Here is a 16693-nt window from a genome sequence, read left to right as displayed (position 1 = left end):
CTGGGTTCGATTCCAGCTCGGGCGACTGTCTGTGTCAAGTTTGCACATTCTTCCCGTGTCTGCGTGGGTTTCCGCCAGGTGCTCCGGTTTCCTCCCACAGTCCAAAGATGCGCAGGTTAGGTGGATTGGCCATGGGAAATTGCTGGTAGTATCCAGAGATGTACAGGCTAGGTGGGTTAGCCACGGGAAATGCAGCTTTACAGGGATAGGGTAAAGGCGTGGGTCTAGGTGGAATGCTCTTCAGAGAGTCAGTGTGGACTAGATGGGCTGAATGGCCTGCATCCACACTGTAGGGATTCTGTGAAATAGTATGCAGGCCTTACTTGGAATGCAGAAGTAAGGAATCCTTGCTCCACCGAGCTGAGCTGTCTTCGAGTGTCATGAGAAATGCTGCTGCCTGCCAGGAATTATGCACTTCAACATGGTGCAACAAAAGTTGACTAACCTGATTCCAGCAATGACAGAGATTGAGTAGATTGAGAACGTAGGCTGTCAAGTTCAGAAGCAGGCAAGATGATCTCGATGAATCTGGAAGTTCCCGTACAGGTCAATATGAGTCAACCCTTTCACTTTTGTGCACGTTTGCAGCTGTTTAGAAAAACCTGAAGAATCCGCATGCTTAACTGCATGGATGCATAATACAAAAGAAACGGGGCATGATGTAGGCATTGAATGTTGTACTGTTTGACCATAATTGAACTCGATTCTGTGACTGCCTGCACTCCCCCATAGTTTCTCTTCTTTCTGGAGACTGTTTCTGGGCTTTAAACCTGGGATCATCCACTTGGGTACATATCAGTGATTGAAGCTGACCATCTTATCCCAGAACACTGTTAGGAATGGGTGTAGGTCTTTTAGCCTCTTGAGCCTGTTCTGCCATTCATTGAGATAATAGTGATCTGTGACCTAACTCAATGTACCTGCCTTTGGCCAATAACCCCTAATATCTTTGTTTAACAAAAATGTATTTGTCTCAGATTTAAAATTAACAAATAATCTAGTACAGAAAGATTCAGAAGGAAGGATCTTAATTTAATGTAAGAACTTCAGAAATAGGAACAAGTGTACTGCTGCTTGAACCTGCTGTTCCACTCAGTACAATTGTGGCTGAACTTGGACAGGTTATTTCATTTTCCCTCTCCATCTGTGTATCCCTCAGTTTCCCCATCCGCCAAAACTCTATCCATTTCTGTCTTGAAGAGACTGAATGTCCAGAGTTCTCTTGGTTAGAGAATGCAAAGATTCCCCTCTCTGAGTGGAGAGGTTGTGCAAGTAGAAAGGTTCAAAATTGGGTAGCTGATAGGATCTCCAGTCAATGTTGCAAGTGTTTTTAAGTGAGACGACGCTTTCTACTTGTAGCACCAATATTGTATTTGGAGTGCGCAGCCAGTTTGTTTACAATTGTAGGCTCTTTAAACTTATAAACATGGCAAGCACACAGAGCACTTTCAAGGTGCAACTTGTATGTGATCTTCAAGGTAAGTTTCAGATGCAAGGACTAAAGCTTCCTCCACCTTGTCACATGCCAATTTGACATTTTAACCGTCTATACCTTTCTTCCTCGGATCTTGTCCAGCTTCCCCTGAAATGTATTTATGTTGTCTGCTTCAGTCACTGCCTATATTGGTGACTTCCACAGTCTCACTGGATCTTCCAAACATGTTTATGAGTTGTCTGTCTTTTCTTTCTAGCTTCACTTCTCTCCCTTGTGAATCCACTTTCAGTTTCCCATCACCTCCCCAAAAGCATGAGCAGCTCTTTCCAGAATGATATTGGCCTGGCTTTGCTGAGGTAATTCTGACTTGTATGAGTTCCACCTCACCCAAACCAGCTCCAGTATTCCAAGAGCCGAGAGCCCTCATGTCCTGTTAGGTGTTTCTAGCCTTTTGTTCAGCAGCTGTGCCCTGGAGGTTAGAATCATATGGTTTACAGAATAGAAAGAGGCCCTTTGGCCCATCGTGCCTGCTCTAATCTAATCTCATTTTCCAGCTCAACTCTGAACCTTGAATATGATCAACAGCTGAGCACCCATAGTTCTCTGGGTTCAAAAATTCCAAAGTTTTGCAACTTTCTGATTGAGGAAATAATCGCTTCTCATTAAAACAGTCGACCCCTTACCTAAGATGATGGCTGCTATTTCGAGTTTTTCCAGCTAGGGCACAGAGCCCCTCAGCATTGAGCTTGTCAAGCCTAGGCAACAAGGAGAATTCCCTTTGTTTTTAGTTGACTAAAATGGATTTTTTAGCATTCACTGGGGAAGACAGACAAAGCCTTGATTTGATTGGCTCTCTTCCTGAGAGTGCAGCACTTGCCCAGTGCTTACATGGTAGTGTTGGGCTGAAGCATTTGTTCCACTGCTGCCTGGGGGGAGCTGCCTGTGTTGACTTGTGAAATTAGACTCGTGTTTAAAGTGACTACAACTTTTCTTGCTCCTTTCCTGTGCTGCTGTACCGGTTACATTGCACTTTGCTGAATTTCAGTTCCACTGTCCTCGGAGCAGCAAGAGCTGGCAGAGCCAGAGGATGTGAAGAACCAACTGAAAAGACGACAGCCATCGAGCCCAACTCAAGTGGTCTCCAAGCCTGCAAAAAGAGCAAAGATCAAAGTGACCATACTTTCGCAAGGAGAGCCATCAGCTGCCACTATGCCTTTCACAGGTGCCAAGGAGGGTAAGCGCACAGCTCGCTGTTGGGCTTCATTCTGTCATTTGGTGCCTCGAGGAATAGGGAAAGCAAATGGTGCCAGAGGTGGAGTGGAATCAGCCCTTTCCCCACTTCCTTCCTGTTGCAGTATCCTCCTCCAAGGCCACTCCCTTCAGAATCTGAAGCCCCAGCTGACGAACCTAATGTCCTCCCTCCCCACCAGCACCACCCTGGACCCAGTTCTTCTCCATCGTCCCTTGTTGGAATATTGCAGTTGTTGCTATACAGGAAGGGCATATCTTGCTTTCTCCTCACTGTCCTATATGACAAGGATTCAGCTGGACCCAGAAATATGGGGGATAAGCGTAGGGCAACAAAAGAGAGAGAGAGGTGCAGTCTGATGGTGTTGCTGTTCTCAGAACATTTGGCCATTAAGTCTCTCTGTCTTTATACAGATCCATCACTGTGGTGCTTAACATCCCAAGGAATTTGTCTTTCTGTTACTTTTCCATAACCTGCAGTATTTTATTTTATTGGTTCTCCTTTGAAAATCACTTATGTTGTCTGGGGACCAGGATCCAGATTGTACTCCCAGGATCTTGGAAGGTGGAGACTGCTCTGAGTGAAGGTGCTTTTTTAGACCAACAAAGGGGTTTTTACCAAAGTGAAGCCGCAGTGCTTCCTGACCATGGAGAGTTTGGACTCAGCACTTTCAAGTTGATGGAGACATTTGATTTATTTTTCCTTGCTAACAGGTGGGGCAGGGAAACCTTTAACGTTGTCCTTGAGCCAGCCAGGATCTGGTACCAAGGAACCGGCTGGAGCTGTCACAGGTCCAAGGTGAGTGCTGTCTCTCACAGCAGTGTGCACCGCGGCAATTTCACATTGTGTAATATTGTTCAAGAAGTATACCAGCAAAATGCTAGCGCTGACAAGTTTTACTGGCACAAGATGGAGCTGTGCTTTGCAAGCTGGGGAAATCAGACTCAGCCTATGTACAGAACATATCACAACACACCTTCCAAGATTTGCATTGCTGAGAGCCTGAATCCTGGGAAGTGACAGTGATAGGAGCAAATTACTGCAGATGCTGGAATCTGTACCGAAAAGAAAGCAGTCAGAAGTCACACGACACCAGATTATAGCCCAACAGATTTATTTGAAATCACAAGCTTTTGGAGCACTTCATCAGTGAGGTGAAGAGAGCAAGCTAATGTTTCGAGTCTAGATAACTCTTCATCAGTTCTGATGAAGCGTCATCTAAATTTGAGACGTTAGCTTGCTGTCTGTCCATGGATGCTGTCTGACCTGCTGTGATTTCCAGCATTTTTTTGTTTTCAGAATAGTGACAGTGATGTTGCTTCAAGCACCTTATATAGCCAGACTTGTAGTGCTCACTCTGGTTTAAGCAGCCAGTTGAGTAACTTGTGGAAATTGTGTTTATATTTAGAGACCTCTGAAGCCCAGTACTGATTTCAAAGATGCTTCCTCCAGTCTTAACTGTGTAGAATGGCGCTGCTGTTCAGGTACTTTGGAGTTTTGACACTTTTTGAGCTGTTTCAGTACAAAGCAAGTGCTTTGTATAATTCAGAAACTATGCCGATTCTCCATTCACTACTTGTTCAATCTTTCGGTACTTTCCTCCTGGCTGTGATGTGACCTGTGTCTCAATACCTGACCACGCTATGTACTGTCTTATGTCATTTCCACACAGTCGCAGAATCTCACTGGTGACTGCATCCATTAATCTGGCTGACAAATGCACCAGTCATTCTGCGCTGAGTATGAAAGCACTCTCTCTGGTGCCTGTGTCATAGAATTGCAGAATGGTGCAACATTGAAAGACGCCATTGACTCATTGTGTCCCCATTGACACTGCAGCTGACTTACTGCCACTGCCCTACCTTTTTACTTGGCTCTGTAAACCTTTCCCCCTCAGGTAATTATCTAATTGTCCTTTGAAGCCAAGATCGAACATTCTTTGCCTGCACTCCGTTATTTCCCAACAGCTCCTAACCACTTGCGGCCTGAAAAGGTTTCTCCTCCTGTCATCTTTCCTGCTTTTGTCAATCAGCTTAAATTTGTGTTCTCTGGTTCTTGATCCTTCCACCGAAGGGCATTTTCTCCCGTACACTTTGTCTGTACGCTCCCTAATTATGAGAGCTTATATTGGATCTCCTGTCCAAAGAGAACATGCCCCGCTCTCTCATCTATTGAGACAACTGAAATCCTTCCTCCTTTGAATCACTTTCTGCACGCGCGCACACACACACACACACACACCCACCCACACCACTACCACCCTTCCCCCCAAAAAAAAAGGCCTTCACATCCTCCTTGAATTCTGGTCAATCTTCCAGTTGAGGCGGTATAAGTGTTTACACAAATTATCGTAACTTCCTTCCTTCCCCTGTCACTTTGAATAATTTACCCAAATCACCCCAGATCCCCAGCTCCTAATCTCATTTAGGGTTATACCCTTTGTTTGATATTGTCTCGCTTTTTTATTTAGCAATGTATATCACTTCTTCATGCGCTCTGCATTAAATTTCTTTTGTCAGCTGTCTTCCCATTCTACCAACCAGTTGATGTCCTTTTCAAGTTCTGACCTACCCTGCTCACAGTTCACAAGACTTATAACAGAAATGTTGCCCTGTATACCAGGTCTAGATCATTAAACTATATCAGGAAAAGAATGGGTCCTCTCCATATTAATCCCTAAGGAATCCCTTCCTCCAATCTATAATACAGCCTTTCACTACTGCTATCTGTTTCCTGTCACTTAGCCAGTATCATGTCTGTGTTGCTTCTGTATCTTTTATTCTGAGTGTTCTAACTTTGCTGACAAGCCTGTTGTGTGGCACTTTACCAAATGCCTTTTGGAAGTCAGTGTATGCCACATTTACTACAATACTGTCGTCTGGAACCTCTGTAAACTATCTGTGAATTGTAACAGGAATCAAAGAGCCAGGTGTTACACTGGTTGGGATTACACTGTGGTTGGGATTGCCTTCTACATTCACCCAGTTAGGTGGGGGATGGATGGGGTGCAGTTGTGTGGCAGAATATGCAAGCTTACAGAGAAAGAATGGGTGATTGACACTGATTGCTAACCCTAAGGTGGGCCGATGAGCAGCATCCTCCGCAAAACCATTTTAGTTGTGGTTTTATTTGCATCCAGGAGCTCAATCACTGGCCTTTCAGCCTGGCTCTGGTGAGGAACCATTTGGTGCTGCTAAAGGCTGACCTGCAGGTGGTGACAGTGAAACTTGTACAGTGGGTCTGAGGGCTCACTGCAATGAATAGGTAGCTCTACAATTGGCAGTATAGAGTTTCCTTCAGCTGGAAGTCTGAATGCCGAGGTCCATGCAGAAAGGGCCACGCATATGCCTGGGCCTGATACTTTTTTTTGTTTTTGATATATTTTTTATATGTGCGGATCACAGGCCAAGTCTTATTTCATGGCCAGTGTCCACTGGCAGACTTTATGGGGAAGGACTTGGCATGGTGACTCTCAGTGTTGTCCATTCACCACAGACACTTCAAGGATGAGCTGGGCAGCATCAAAGCTCTGCTAACTCCACCACTTGTGTTTCCAAAAAACCAAGCGGCAGGTATAGAAGTGATGTGACATTTGGACTCTGAGTCAACTCGGAGAAGGGTGCCCAGTAATTGAGACTGACGCTTATTGAGCGCTGAACTTCTAGAGGTGTCATCTTACGGATGAATCCTCTAAGGTTCAGTCTGGTACCTCATTCGCATTCGTTTTCAAATTGGGTTTCAGAGCCTTTCTGTGCGTCTACAAAATAATGTGAAATGTGAGGCTGGTTGCGGGAATAGAGAGAGCAAGTACCACAGGGAGTTCCACCTCAGTGGGAAACACACCAGGACTGAGCAGGCACACAATCCACCCCACTGCTACCAAAGTAAATAGCTGAGAGACGTCATTGAAACACTCGGAGATGCTACATTGTGCAAAAGTGTTGTGTGTAAAGTTTGGACGGGGGTGTACATGATTGTTCACCCACTTGAGAGGAGTACATCTACCAAAACATTTCAAGACTCACACACAAAAGATTAACCACTTGCTCAGAAGATCAGGTGGGTTTTTTGTAGTGACTTGGCCTCAGTCAGCACCACTGATTATCTGATCATTATTCCATTTTCATTTAGAGGATCTTGCTGTTTCCAAATTGACTGCTGCATTTTGTATTTATGATAATCCCTCAAATGTACTTAAGCTTAAAAACTAAGAGCTGGAGTTCGCCATTTGGCTCCCGATCTGCTCTACCATTCATTAAGATCATGACAGACCTTATTGTGGACTTTAGTCTATACTTTCCTACCTCCCTCCAATAATCATTGGACGTGGAAGTTAATCAACCTCTGTGTTTAAAAAATATTGAGCGACCCCTGTCTTCATTGCTCTGAGGGAAAATGAATTTGTTGTACTCATGAACCTCTGGGAGGTAAAAGCATTTCTCATCTTAAATGGACCATGCCTGATTGTTCAGTTGTGCCCCCTAGGTCCAGTCTCTTGCACCCTGTCAAGTCTCTCTCATGAGTAGAGAGTGCTTCGAGACATTGCATGTTGAAAAATACTGTTCCTTCGGTCATGTCATCGGTGCATTTTCTTCTCCATTTCCCCAGATCGGCTGTGGATGTGTTCTCCAGTTGCCCAAGTACAATAACCTCAGCTGCTCCAGCTGTCAGCACCACAGCCAGTGCCTTCCATACTATCCAGGCCAGACTGGTCACCCCACCAGGTTCCAGTACTTCACAGCAACCTCATTCTGGGCCGACCACAACATCAGGTATGAACGCACTGTTCTTTAATTTGTTACCTTTCCTTCGAGTAAATGCTGAAAAACTGTTTCTGTTGGAAGGAGGATTGGTAACCCAAAGGTACAAATTGTTAACAGAACTGAAGAAGTGCTGAGAATAGTGGTTTTGTGAACTATGTGAAGGTGATTAGGCAGTGATAGGGTGAATCAGTGTGTAACCTGTGATTGGAAGCTGGTTATCTTTAAAGGCAGTATAGAACCTTTGTTCTTGCAATAAAATTTTTAGTGTGTGTCATTTTCTTGAAGTGTACAGCTCCCATGCATACATGAATAACATTTTAACAAAGAAACCTGAATCTCATCTGATCTAAGAGGAAAGAAAGGGTTAAACTTATCCTTTTGAGGGTGACAGTGCTACTTCCTGCTCCCAAGCTGCACTTAAGCTTAAGAAGGCAGGAATAGAGCCTAACGCATTAGCCATATTTGCATTTTTATTGTTTTGAAACAACAATACTGTCCTCACATGGTTTAAGGGTCCTGGATACTCCCTTCTCAACTGTGGGTGTAACAAAACCAAAGGTTATATAGCAATCAAGAACTAAGGCTTATACCATCTCAGGGGCACTTAGATATGTGAGCCAGCCAGTGATGCCCACATCTGCTGAAAGAATTTTTAAAAAAGTACTGACCTTTTGGTTTATGCCCAGGGACACAGTTGGCAAGTAGCCTGCTCCAAGGATTGAGCTTCAGTCTGCAGGACATTGGAACAAAGACTTCTAGTCTGTCATCTGCCAGCCCAGGCCAGGTACAGTTGCGTCATGTATCATACTTTTTCAACCGTTATGTAGAGAGAGAAGGTTTGAGAACGCATTGTTGCTCATTCTGAAGAACTTGGTAATGTCACCCATAAACAGGTGCTTCACCTTGCCCACGATTGTAGGACCAGAAAGGATGTAAATATAACAGTCATTTGTGAAAATAATGATCTAATGAGTAAATGATCAATCTCTGGAATAAAATCCCCGGAGGACATGATGGAAACAATTGTTATTGATTCCCTCAAATGGAAATTGATTTTTAAAAAAATTAGATTTTGAATCTAGGATATATGATGTGTGGTGAGAGCAATGAGTTTTGGAGAAACAGATTCCCAGTGTTGTCCATGTTGAAGTCTGGGTCTGCTGTCGGCTGACAATTAATGCAGCTATCAGAATGTTAAAAAGTAAACTGTTAACATCCTGGGGGGTTACCATTGATCAGAAGCTGAACTGGAGAAGCCATAGTGGCTACAAGAGCAGATCAGAAGATAGGAATTCTGCAGTGAGTAATTGGCCATGTGACTTCCAAAGCCAGTCCACCAAGTCAAGGAGTGTGATGGAAAATTTCACACTTGCCTGTTTGAGTACATCTCCAACAGTGCTCTGGAAACTTCACACAATCCAGGAGAAAACAAGCCCACTAATTTACAACTCCAACCACCGTTTTCAGTATCCCTTCCCCCACCACTGGCACTCTGTAACAGCAGTGTGTACCATCCACAAGATGCACTGCAGAAATTGGTCAAGGCTCCTTGACTGCACCTTCCAAACCCATGAGCACTATTAGCGAGAAGGACATTGGTAGTAGATGCGTGGGAACACCACCCTTGTGAATTCCCCTCACCATCCTGAACTGAATGTATATAGTCGTTTCTTCATTGTCACTGGGTCAAAATCCTGGAATTCCCTTCCTACAGCACGTGGACTGCAGCACTTCAAGAAGGCAGCTGAGTTCCACTTTGTACAGTGTGATGTATATGCTGGGAGACAGGGAGCTAGTTGATTGGGGTATCCCATGGTGGTTTGCAAATTGGCTGGACTGCAGCCACCTCCTTGGACTCCACACCTTAGGTGCTATCATGTTTTCAAGCCTTTCTGGTTGTGCCTGATGCAATTGGTCCTTGTGTCTGCCTTGGTGTTTCAGCAAAAATGTCGTTCACAGGCTCCAAGTGTGAAGAGTTCGACGTCCACCCTGGGCCATGTAACCATGGCAGCAAATCCTGTTGTCCGCACTGTCAGCGCATCGCCTGCACCAGGATTCCTGGGTGGGAACGGGAGCAGCAAATCTACCGCTATCCACCAGCTGCTGAGCAATGGAGGATTGTCCAAACTGACAAGCAGCTCGTCCACCCTGTCAGGTACTGAGAGCCACTGAAGGGGCACACCCCTTTTCATCCTTTCACCACTTCAGTGTGAACAGGATATCTTTGTTGTATCATCAATGTTGCAAACAACAACTTAATTGGTACCTTTAACATTATGTAGTTAAATGTGACGCTGAGACACACAGAGAAATATTCAGACAGATGGCCAGTGGTTTGGATGAAGATTTATGTTTTAAGGAGGGTCTCAAAGTTGAGAGGTATAGGGAGGGAATTCCAGAGGCAGAGTCAAGAACACTGGAGATAGATCTAAAAGTGGTAGAGTGATTCGAATCAGGGACAATCAGGAGGCTAGAATTGAAGGACCGCAGATACCTTGGGAATTTGTAGGATCAGAACAGATTGCACAGATAGAGTGGGGAGTAGCTAATGTGGATTTGAAAACAAGATGAAAATTGTAACATTAAGATATGAATTGAACTGGAGCCAATGCTGCTCAGTGAGTAAAAATAGTATGGCAGAAGAGTTTGCTACAATCTAAGATATCATTGTCAGGGATTTGACTGACAAATTTTTGGAGGTTGCACTGAGAGACACAACACCTAGGCAGGCGATCGGAATAGTTGAGTCCAGTTATATGTTGAGGGTACGCATGAGGGTGTTCTGGAGGTAGGCACAGGCACTTGGCCTGATGATGCAAAAGTGAGGTCACAGGTTCATCACAGAGTCATATATGACAGCAAGAATGTGAACAGACAGACCGACTGATTGTTGCTAAACGTTGGAATCAGTATGTAGGGAACATTGTTCAGAACAGGAACCAGACAAAATACTTTTTGAATCTTCCCAATATTTACTTGAAAGAAATTATTGCTCATGCAGCATCCATCAGCAACATCAGAGGAGTCAAGAAAGGCACAGGTACATTTGAGTTAGCTCACATCCAGCTAATGTAAGGGATAATGCTGTGCTTTCAGCTGATATAGCCAAGAAGCAGCATCTGGTCGAGAAAGCAGAGGCAGTCCGAGTCCGATGGTTGAGGCGCACCAGAGGGAACAATGTAGAAACTGGAAGATAAGTGATCGCGAATGATTTTCTTGCTATGGTCAGATTTGCTAGAATGGAGTCAGGTGAGGATGGTGGTGTGTTCAACCATATAACAGACTGCAAACCAATGACGAGGGACAAAGGGCAGGTTTTCTTCTTTCACGAGGAAAAGGTTGATATATATGCAGAAGGTCAGGGGTTGGTGGGAGGGAAGAGAGAGTAGACAATATTTAGAGATGGAGCCCAGAGAGAGAGAGACCAACATTTGGGCAAAGGCACGGGTAAAGGTCAGCCTGGGACAAAATCACTTAATGCTATTGGGGACCATTTGTGGCTGACAATGGGTTGGCTGTGCTGAAGGCCGTCCATGTGATGACAAGGTCATCGCTGGGACGGCACAGTCGCTCAGTGGTTAGCACTGCTGCATCACAGCGCCAGGGACCCGGGTTTGATTCCAGCCTTGGGCGACTGTCTGTGTGGAGTTTGTACATTCTCCCCGTGGGGTTTCCTCTGGGTGCTCTGGTTTCCTCCCACATTCCAAAGATATGCAGGTCAGGTGGGTTGGCCATGCTAAATACTCCATAGAGTCCAGGGATGTGTAGGTTAGGTGGTTTAACCCTGGTAAATGTGGGGTTACAGGGATAGGGTGGGTCTGGATAAGGTGTTTGGGCCATAAAATTATTGATTTTGAGTCCTGAAGGCTGCAGTGTCCACAAGTGGAAATTCAGATGTTGTTCTTCCAGCCTGTGCTGAGGTTCACTAGAGCGCTGTAGCAAACCTGCGACAGAGATGTTGGCCGAGGAACACGATGGTGTGTAGAAGTAGCAGGCAACAGGAAGCTCAGTGTCAGTTTTGCAGATAGAATATAGGTATTCTGCAAAGTGGTCACTCAGTCAGCGTTTTATCTCCCCAGTGTAGGGGAGACAGGAGACTACATTTTGAGCAGCGAATAGATTGAGTGACATATGCCTGGGGCCTTGGATAGTGAGGTGGTAAATGGACACACCATCTGCAATTGCATGGGAAGGTACTGTGGGGGTGTGGGGTGGTCTTGGGATTGGCGAAGGAATGGATCAAAGAGTCCTGCGGAAGTCTGACAATGGAGGGGAAAGGAAAATATGTCTGGTGTTGGTGGAAGTTGATGGTCATTTGGGTGTGGATGCTGGTGGTGGTAAGTGAGGACTCGGGGGACCCTATCACTCTTGCAAGAGGGAAGGGAAGGCGTGAGGGCAGAGTGTGGAAGATGGGTTGGGCACAGCTGTGGGCCCTATCAGTCACGGTGGAGGGGTGGTGTAGATTTTGGAGATCCCCTTGTGGAAGCTGGCATCATCGGAACTGATATGACAGAGATGGAGAAACTGGGAGTCTCCTCAGGAAGTGGGATGTAGGGTTGTATCATTAGGGTAACTGTGGGACTGGGTGCGGGGTGGGGTTGTGTTGGATATCGGTGGCCGGACCATCTGCAGAAATGGAAACAAATACTGAGAAAGGGAAGCGGGGAATCAGAGATGGACCAGGTGAAGTTGAGGGCAAGCTGGAAATTGAAAGCGAAACTGCTAAATATCTCCAATTCTAGACAAAAGGGGGAAGCAGTACGGATGATATGATCAGAGAAAGTTTTAGCGAGGAAGCTGAGTAGGATTGAAACAGCTAATTGGATCATCTTGATCCAGCGACAGATTCCATGACCACCTTGCCCTTAGTGTGGAATATGAGAGTGAAAGAGACAAATGGTGATTGGAGTCAGGCAATCTGTTTTTTATTGAAATAAAATCAGAGTGCCGGAAATCCTCAGTTGGTCATGCAGCATTTGTGGAGAGAGAAGCTGAGTTCATGTTTCAGCTCAATGACTTTTGAGTTTTTTTTTAAACTTCTGTTGACTTGAAGAATAAAATGTTCACCAGAACTCTCCTGGCTCCTCTTGGAAGTCAAGTCATGGAATTCTGTCTGTCCACCTGTGAGGGGCAGCCTTTTCTCATATCTGATGGACAGAACGCCCTTTTACCGGCACAGTTCTGCCTCAGTATTGTACAGGAATGCCAGACTTAATCATGGGCTGAAGTCTCTGGAATGGGACTATGAATCCCTGACCTTTTATCCCAAGTAGGTGGGATCTACATGATCATAGACAGTGCCTATCTCTTGTAAATATTCTACAACATCAACATTTGTAAAATAAGCTCTGTCCTGCAACCTGTACGCTGTGGCCAACTCTTGACCCATATTCATTTCCACTTCATGTTCTCAGGTGTGAAGCCTCCAACCACAATCACTGTGACCCTGAGGACCCAGGGCAGCCGAGTGTCATCCCTAAGCCAACCTAGTACTGTCAATGCCATGCCCAGCTTATGTAGCACGGTGGGCAGCCAGGTTGTCAACCTCGAGGAAATGGATCAAGAGGGCAAAGTGCAGGCGGCACAGAATCAGCAGGTGACAGTCCTGATGTCTCAGCTTTTCCAAAGACTGTGGGAAGTGTCAATTCTTTTAATATAGCAATCCGGTCTAAAGTGGGAGTGGGAAATGTTTACTGCACAAAAATGTTTCCTCCTAAAATGAGGTAGATAATGGAGTTATGGCTGTCACCATAAAACAAACAAGAAATGTTCATGACAAGGGGGACGCCTATTTGACTCCGTTAGGTGGGAGACAATTTACTAAAGGCTTTTAGCAAGGATCAGAAAGAAATTTAAAAGCTGGGAGCTGGCCTTCATTTGAAGGGAGCAGGAGTAAGGGTAAAAGTTCTCATACAACTGTACAGAACTCTGGTTAGACCTCATCTAAAGTACAGCCTTTAGTTCTGGGCACTACTCCTTAGGGAAGACAAGTTGATCTTTAAGGGAGTGCAGCACAGCATTGATATAATCGGTACAATTGTTTTCTTTAAAATCAAATATTACCTGAACAAGGCTTGGATTTACTTCTGGTCGGAAGACTCAGGGTGATATATTTTGAGGTATTTCACATGATGAAAAGAATTGATAGGGTAGGTTAAAAGCAATTCTTTCCTCTGTTTTCCAGTGGTCTGGGATGTGCAAAGTTTATTTGAAGCTCAAGCTCCTAGAGCTTGATGCTGTGGAAGCTCTTTTCCACAAAAGTCGTGAAGTGCAGGCCTTCTCTTCCCCAGTAAAGGATTTGAAATGTTTAAAACTGAGAATGATAGTTCTTGTCAGGTCTGGGTATCTGTAGCAGTGGACCAAAATCGTTTGGAAGTGGTGCTGAGGTATAATGTAGTATGATCTGGCGCAATCATGGAACCAGGTAGATGGGCTAAATGGCTTCTCGTCTCCTGAAATAGACATGATGGGAAGAACTGAAACACTTCCAACTGTGCAAGATTAAGACTTGACTGTGTGGCTTTGCACCTGACTTCCAGAGAGAAATTTGAGATCTCTGAATCAAGTCTGTGCTTTGTCTGCCCTGGGAACATTTGATGGAATGAGGAGAGGTCACTTTGCTCTGCAACTGCCCTGAGCTGCTACAACATGGCTGAGATACGGAGTAAACCAAGTGCACAGAGCTGCGACATTGTGATTGCTCGACAAGGTGGCATTTCCTGTTTTGTAGGTTAAAACACGGCTCCTATTTTCAGAGGTAGTTTTCCACATTTGACTGGTGTTCCCATGAAACTGTCGGCACATTTTTTCTTTATTCATTTACAAGGTGAGAGCCTTGCTGGCTAGACCAGCACTTATTGCCCATCCCTAATTGCCCAGAGGGCAGTTAAGAGTCAGCCACATTGCTGTGGGTCTGGAGTCACATGTAGGCTAGACCAGGTAAGGATGGCGGTTTCTTTCCCTAAAGGACATTAGTGAACCAGATGGGTTTTTCTGACAATTGACAATGCATTCATGGTCATCATTATACTTCTAGTTCCAGATATTTATTGAATTCAAATTCCACTCTCTGCCATGGTGGGTTTTGACTCTAGGTCCCCAGAACATTACCTAGGTCTCTGGATTAACAGTCCAGCAATAGTACCACTAGGCCATCACTTCCTCTTTGACCTTGTCTCTCTCTCTTTCTCTCTCTGCAGTGCTGTGACTCTCTGTTATCGGTCCCGAGCTCCCAAGGCACTAGCACAATCAAACAGACTACTGCACCAGGAGATGTCAGCAAAGGTCACTCCCCTTTTGAATTAGCCTCAGTGGAGAAGATTCCAGAGTCCCAGTCTTCATCTGCAGTTGTAGGTGAGGCTACACGCAGGGCAGGTAGATACTGGCATTGAGCTTAGATTGTGCAGTGGAATCTTTGTTCAGCATTAACTGTCAAGATGATAAATTGTCTCCATGTCACCAATGCTGTTCATAAACACAATGGTCTGTAAAATGTTGCATAATCCTTAGTAAATAATAAGGATGCATTGCAGAAATGCCTTGTGGTGTTTGATGGAGATTGCCTCCAGTAGGAAAGCAGCCTTGTTTTATTTTGCTTCCAACAACTGCCTTTTGGGTGATGAACCACAGATTTCTAAGTGCTCGGTACCCTTTGCTTAAGACTTACACGGTTTTATCAGGTCGTTGTCAAGGACTTTATTGCCCCATTCAATACTGCTGTGACAGGACGAGGTCCTGGAACAGCACGTGGTGCAATTGAGGAGAAACATTTGGCTGATGGTGAGACTTTGGAAGCTTGCAGCAGTGCAATTTATCCCCAGCTGCTTCTAAAGGAAAAAATAGTTTTGATAGGGGTGAGGGTTGAAGAAAAATGTATGGCTACTGCTGTGGATAGTTCGATGGTGGGTATGGACACAATCGTTGAGTTTCAATAATTCTGGCTTTGAATTAAGCTGAATGCCTCATTTTCTGAAGATAGATTAGGATGCACACCAAGGTACATGACACTGGGCTGAGTATTTATGATGTGGTGTTGGACTGGGGTAGACACAGTTAGAAATCACAAGCTTTTGGAGTGCTGCTGCTCCTCCTATCAAAGGAGCAGTGCGCTGAAAGTTTGTGATTTCAAATTAACCTGTTAGATTATAAAATGGTGTCATGTGAATTATGGCTGAGCCATTGCTATTTGATATTCTGATCAGAGTTTATTAATTCCTCATTCTTTTCCAGTGACTACAAGTCCAACAAAAACTCTTTATGTAATGTCTGATGCCAAGATGTCTGCGCTCACCAAGTCTATAGTAAGTCCACTTGAAGCCTGCCCTCCGAAGTTGTCAGGGGCCTCTTCCTTGAATGCAGCTGGCCCAATCGTGGCTCCCTCCACCTGCACAGTGATGCTTTCCAAAGTTGGGCCTGTCCTGCAGAGTTCTTCAAAGACAGTCATCTTCACCACTAAGGGTGAAGTGTCATCTGCAACAACTGGGGAAAGATATGGCCTTGCTTCAGTGCTCAGTACCAATGAGACCCTAGGCAAGATGCCTTCAGTGATGGATCAAGGCAGCACCATTATCCATACCACGGAAATTACTCACCCCTCTAGTACACCATCACCAGCCACACAGCAAGGGCCCTGAAGTTATCTTAAACAGTTGTTAGTTTACCCTGAATGAACAATGACACCATGACAAGGGGGATTTGTTGCTCAACTTATGTTCATGTAAAATTTGTAGAATTTTTTTTGCTCATTACATAAAATGCATTGCTTTCAATGTTTGAAAAACTATTGTCATCTTTACTTTCTGCCAAAATGACATCTCCCCCTCATGTTAAAATCTTTCCTCCACCAACTGACTAACAAGTTTCATCCCTGTTTGGGAAATCAGATCTTGAGGGCCAGCACTCTTCAAAAATAACAAAGGCCAAGAAACAGCTGGTAGAGGTAAACTTCATTTTTAATATTTTCTATTTCTGTAAGAATACAATGACAAACAATGCGGAGTGTTCAACATTGAGTCCCAAACCACAAACATCAAGTGAGATCCAAGGAATGCAGATGAGTAAACGGAGTGTACCCTGCACTGTCTACATTCAGTGATGGTGGGGTACAAGCTGGTAATGAGCTCCACAGGAAGGGCAGCGCTGAGCATCTCCCTCATGGAGCCAGAACCAGATAACAGCAGTATTGTCTTCCTCACCTGCAAATACAATATTCAACATTAATAAACATACAAACATTTCCAACCACAT

At 44.7% G+C, this 16693-nt stretch overlaps 1 protein-coding gene across 1 annotated transcript in view; it reads left to right on the top strand.

Annotated features, from left to right (window-relative positions):
• Positions 1–16226, top strand: part of kansl3 (KAT8 regulatory NSL complex subunit 3) — a 56333-nt gene extending 40107 nt beyond the window's left edge. Inside the window, exons 13-20 of the mRNA XM_048618525.1 lie at positions 2481–2669; positions 3398–3482; positions 7293–7456; positions 8134–8231; positions 9407–9602; positions 12862–13043; positions 14647–14821; positions 15677–16226. Of these exons, the coding sequence (XP_048474482.1) occupies positions 2481–2669; positions 3398–3482; positions 7293–7456; positions 8134–8231; positions 9407–9602; positions 12862–13043; positions 14647–14821; positions 15677–16080 (1493 nt within the window). The 3' untranslated portion in view covers positions 16081–16226. The remainder of the gene's footprint in view (positions 1–2480; positions 2670–3397; positions 3483–7292; positions 7457–8133; positions 8232–9406; positions 9603–12861; positions 13044–14646; positions 14822–15676) is intronic.
• Positions 16227–16693: the final 467 nt, after the last annotated feature.

The sequence above is a fragment of the Rhincodon typus genome, chromosome 40, assembly GCF_021869965.1.
Source record: "Rhincodon typus isolate 14 chromosome 40, sRhiTyp1.1, whole genome shotgun sequence".
NCBI classification, from domain to species: domain Eukaryota; kingdom Metazoa; phylum Chordata; class Chondrichthyes; order Orectolobiformes; family Rhincodontidae; genus Rhincodon; species Rhincodon typus.
Note: the sequence above shows the minus strand (reverse complement) of the source record. Positions and strands in the feature narration are given on the sequence as shown.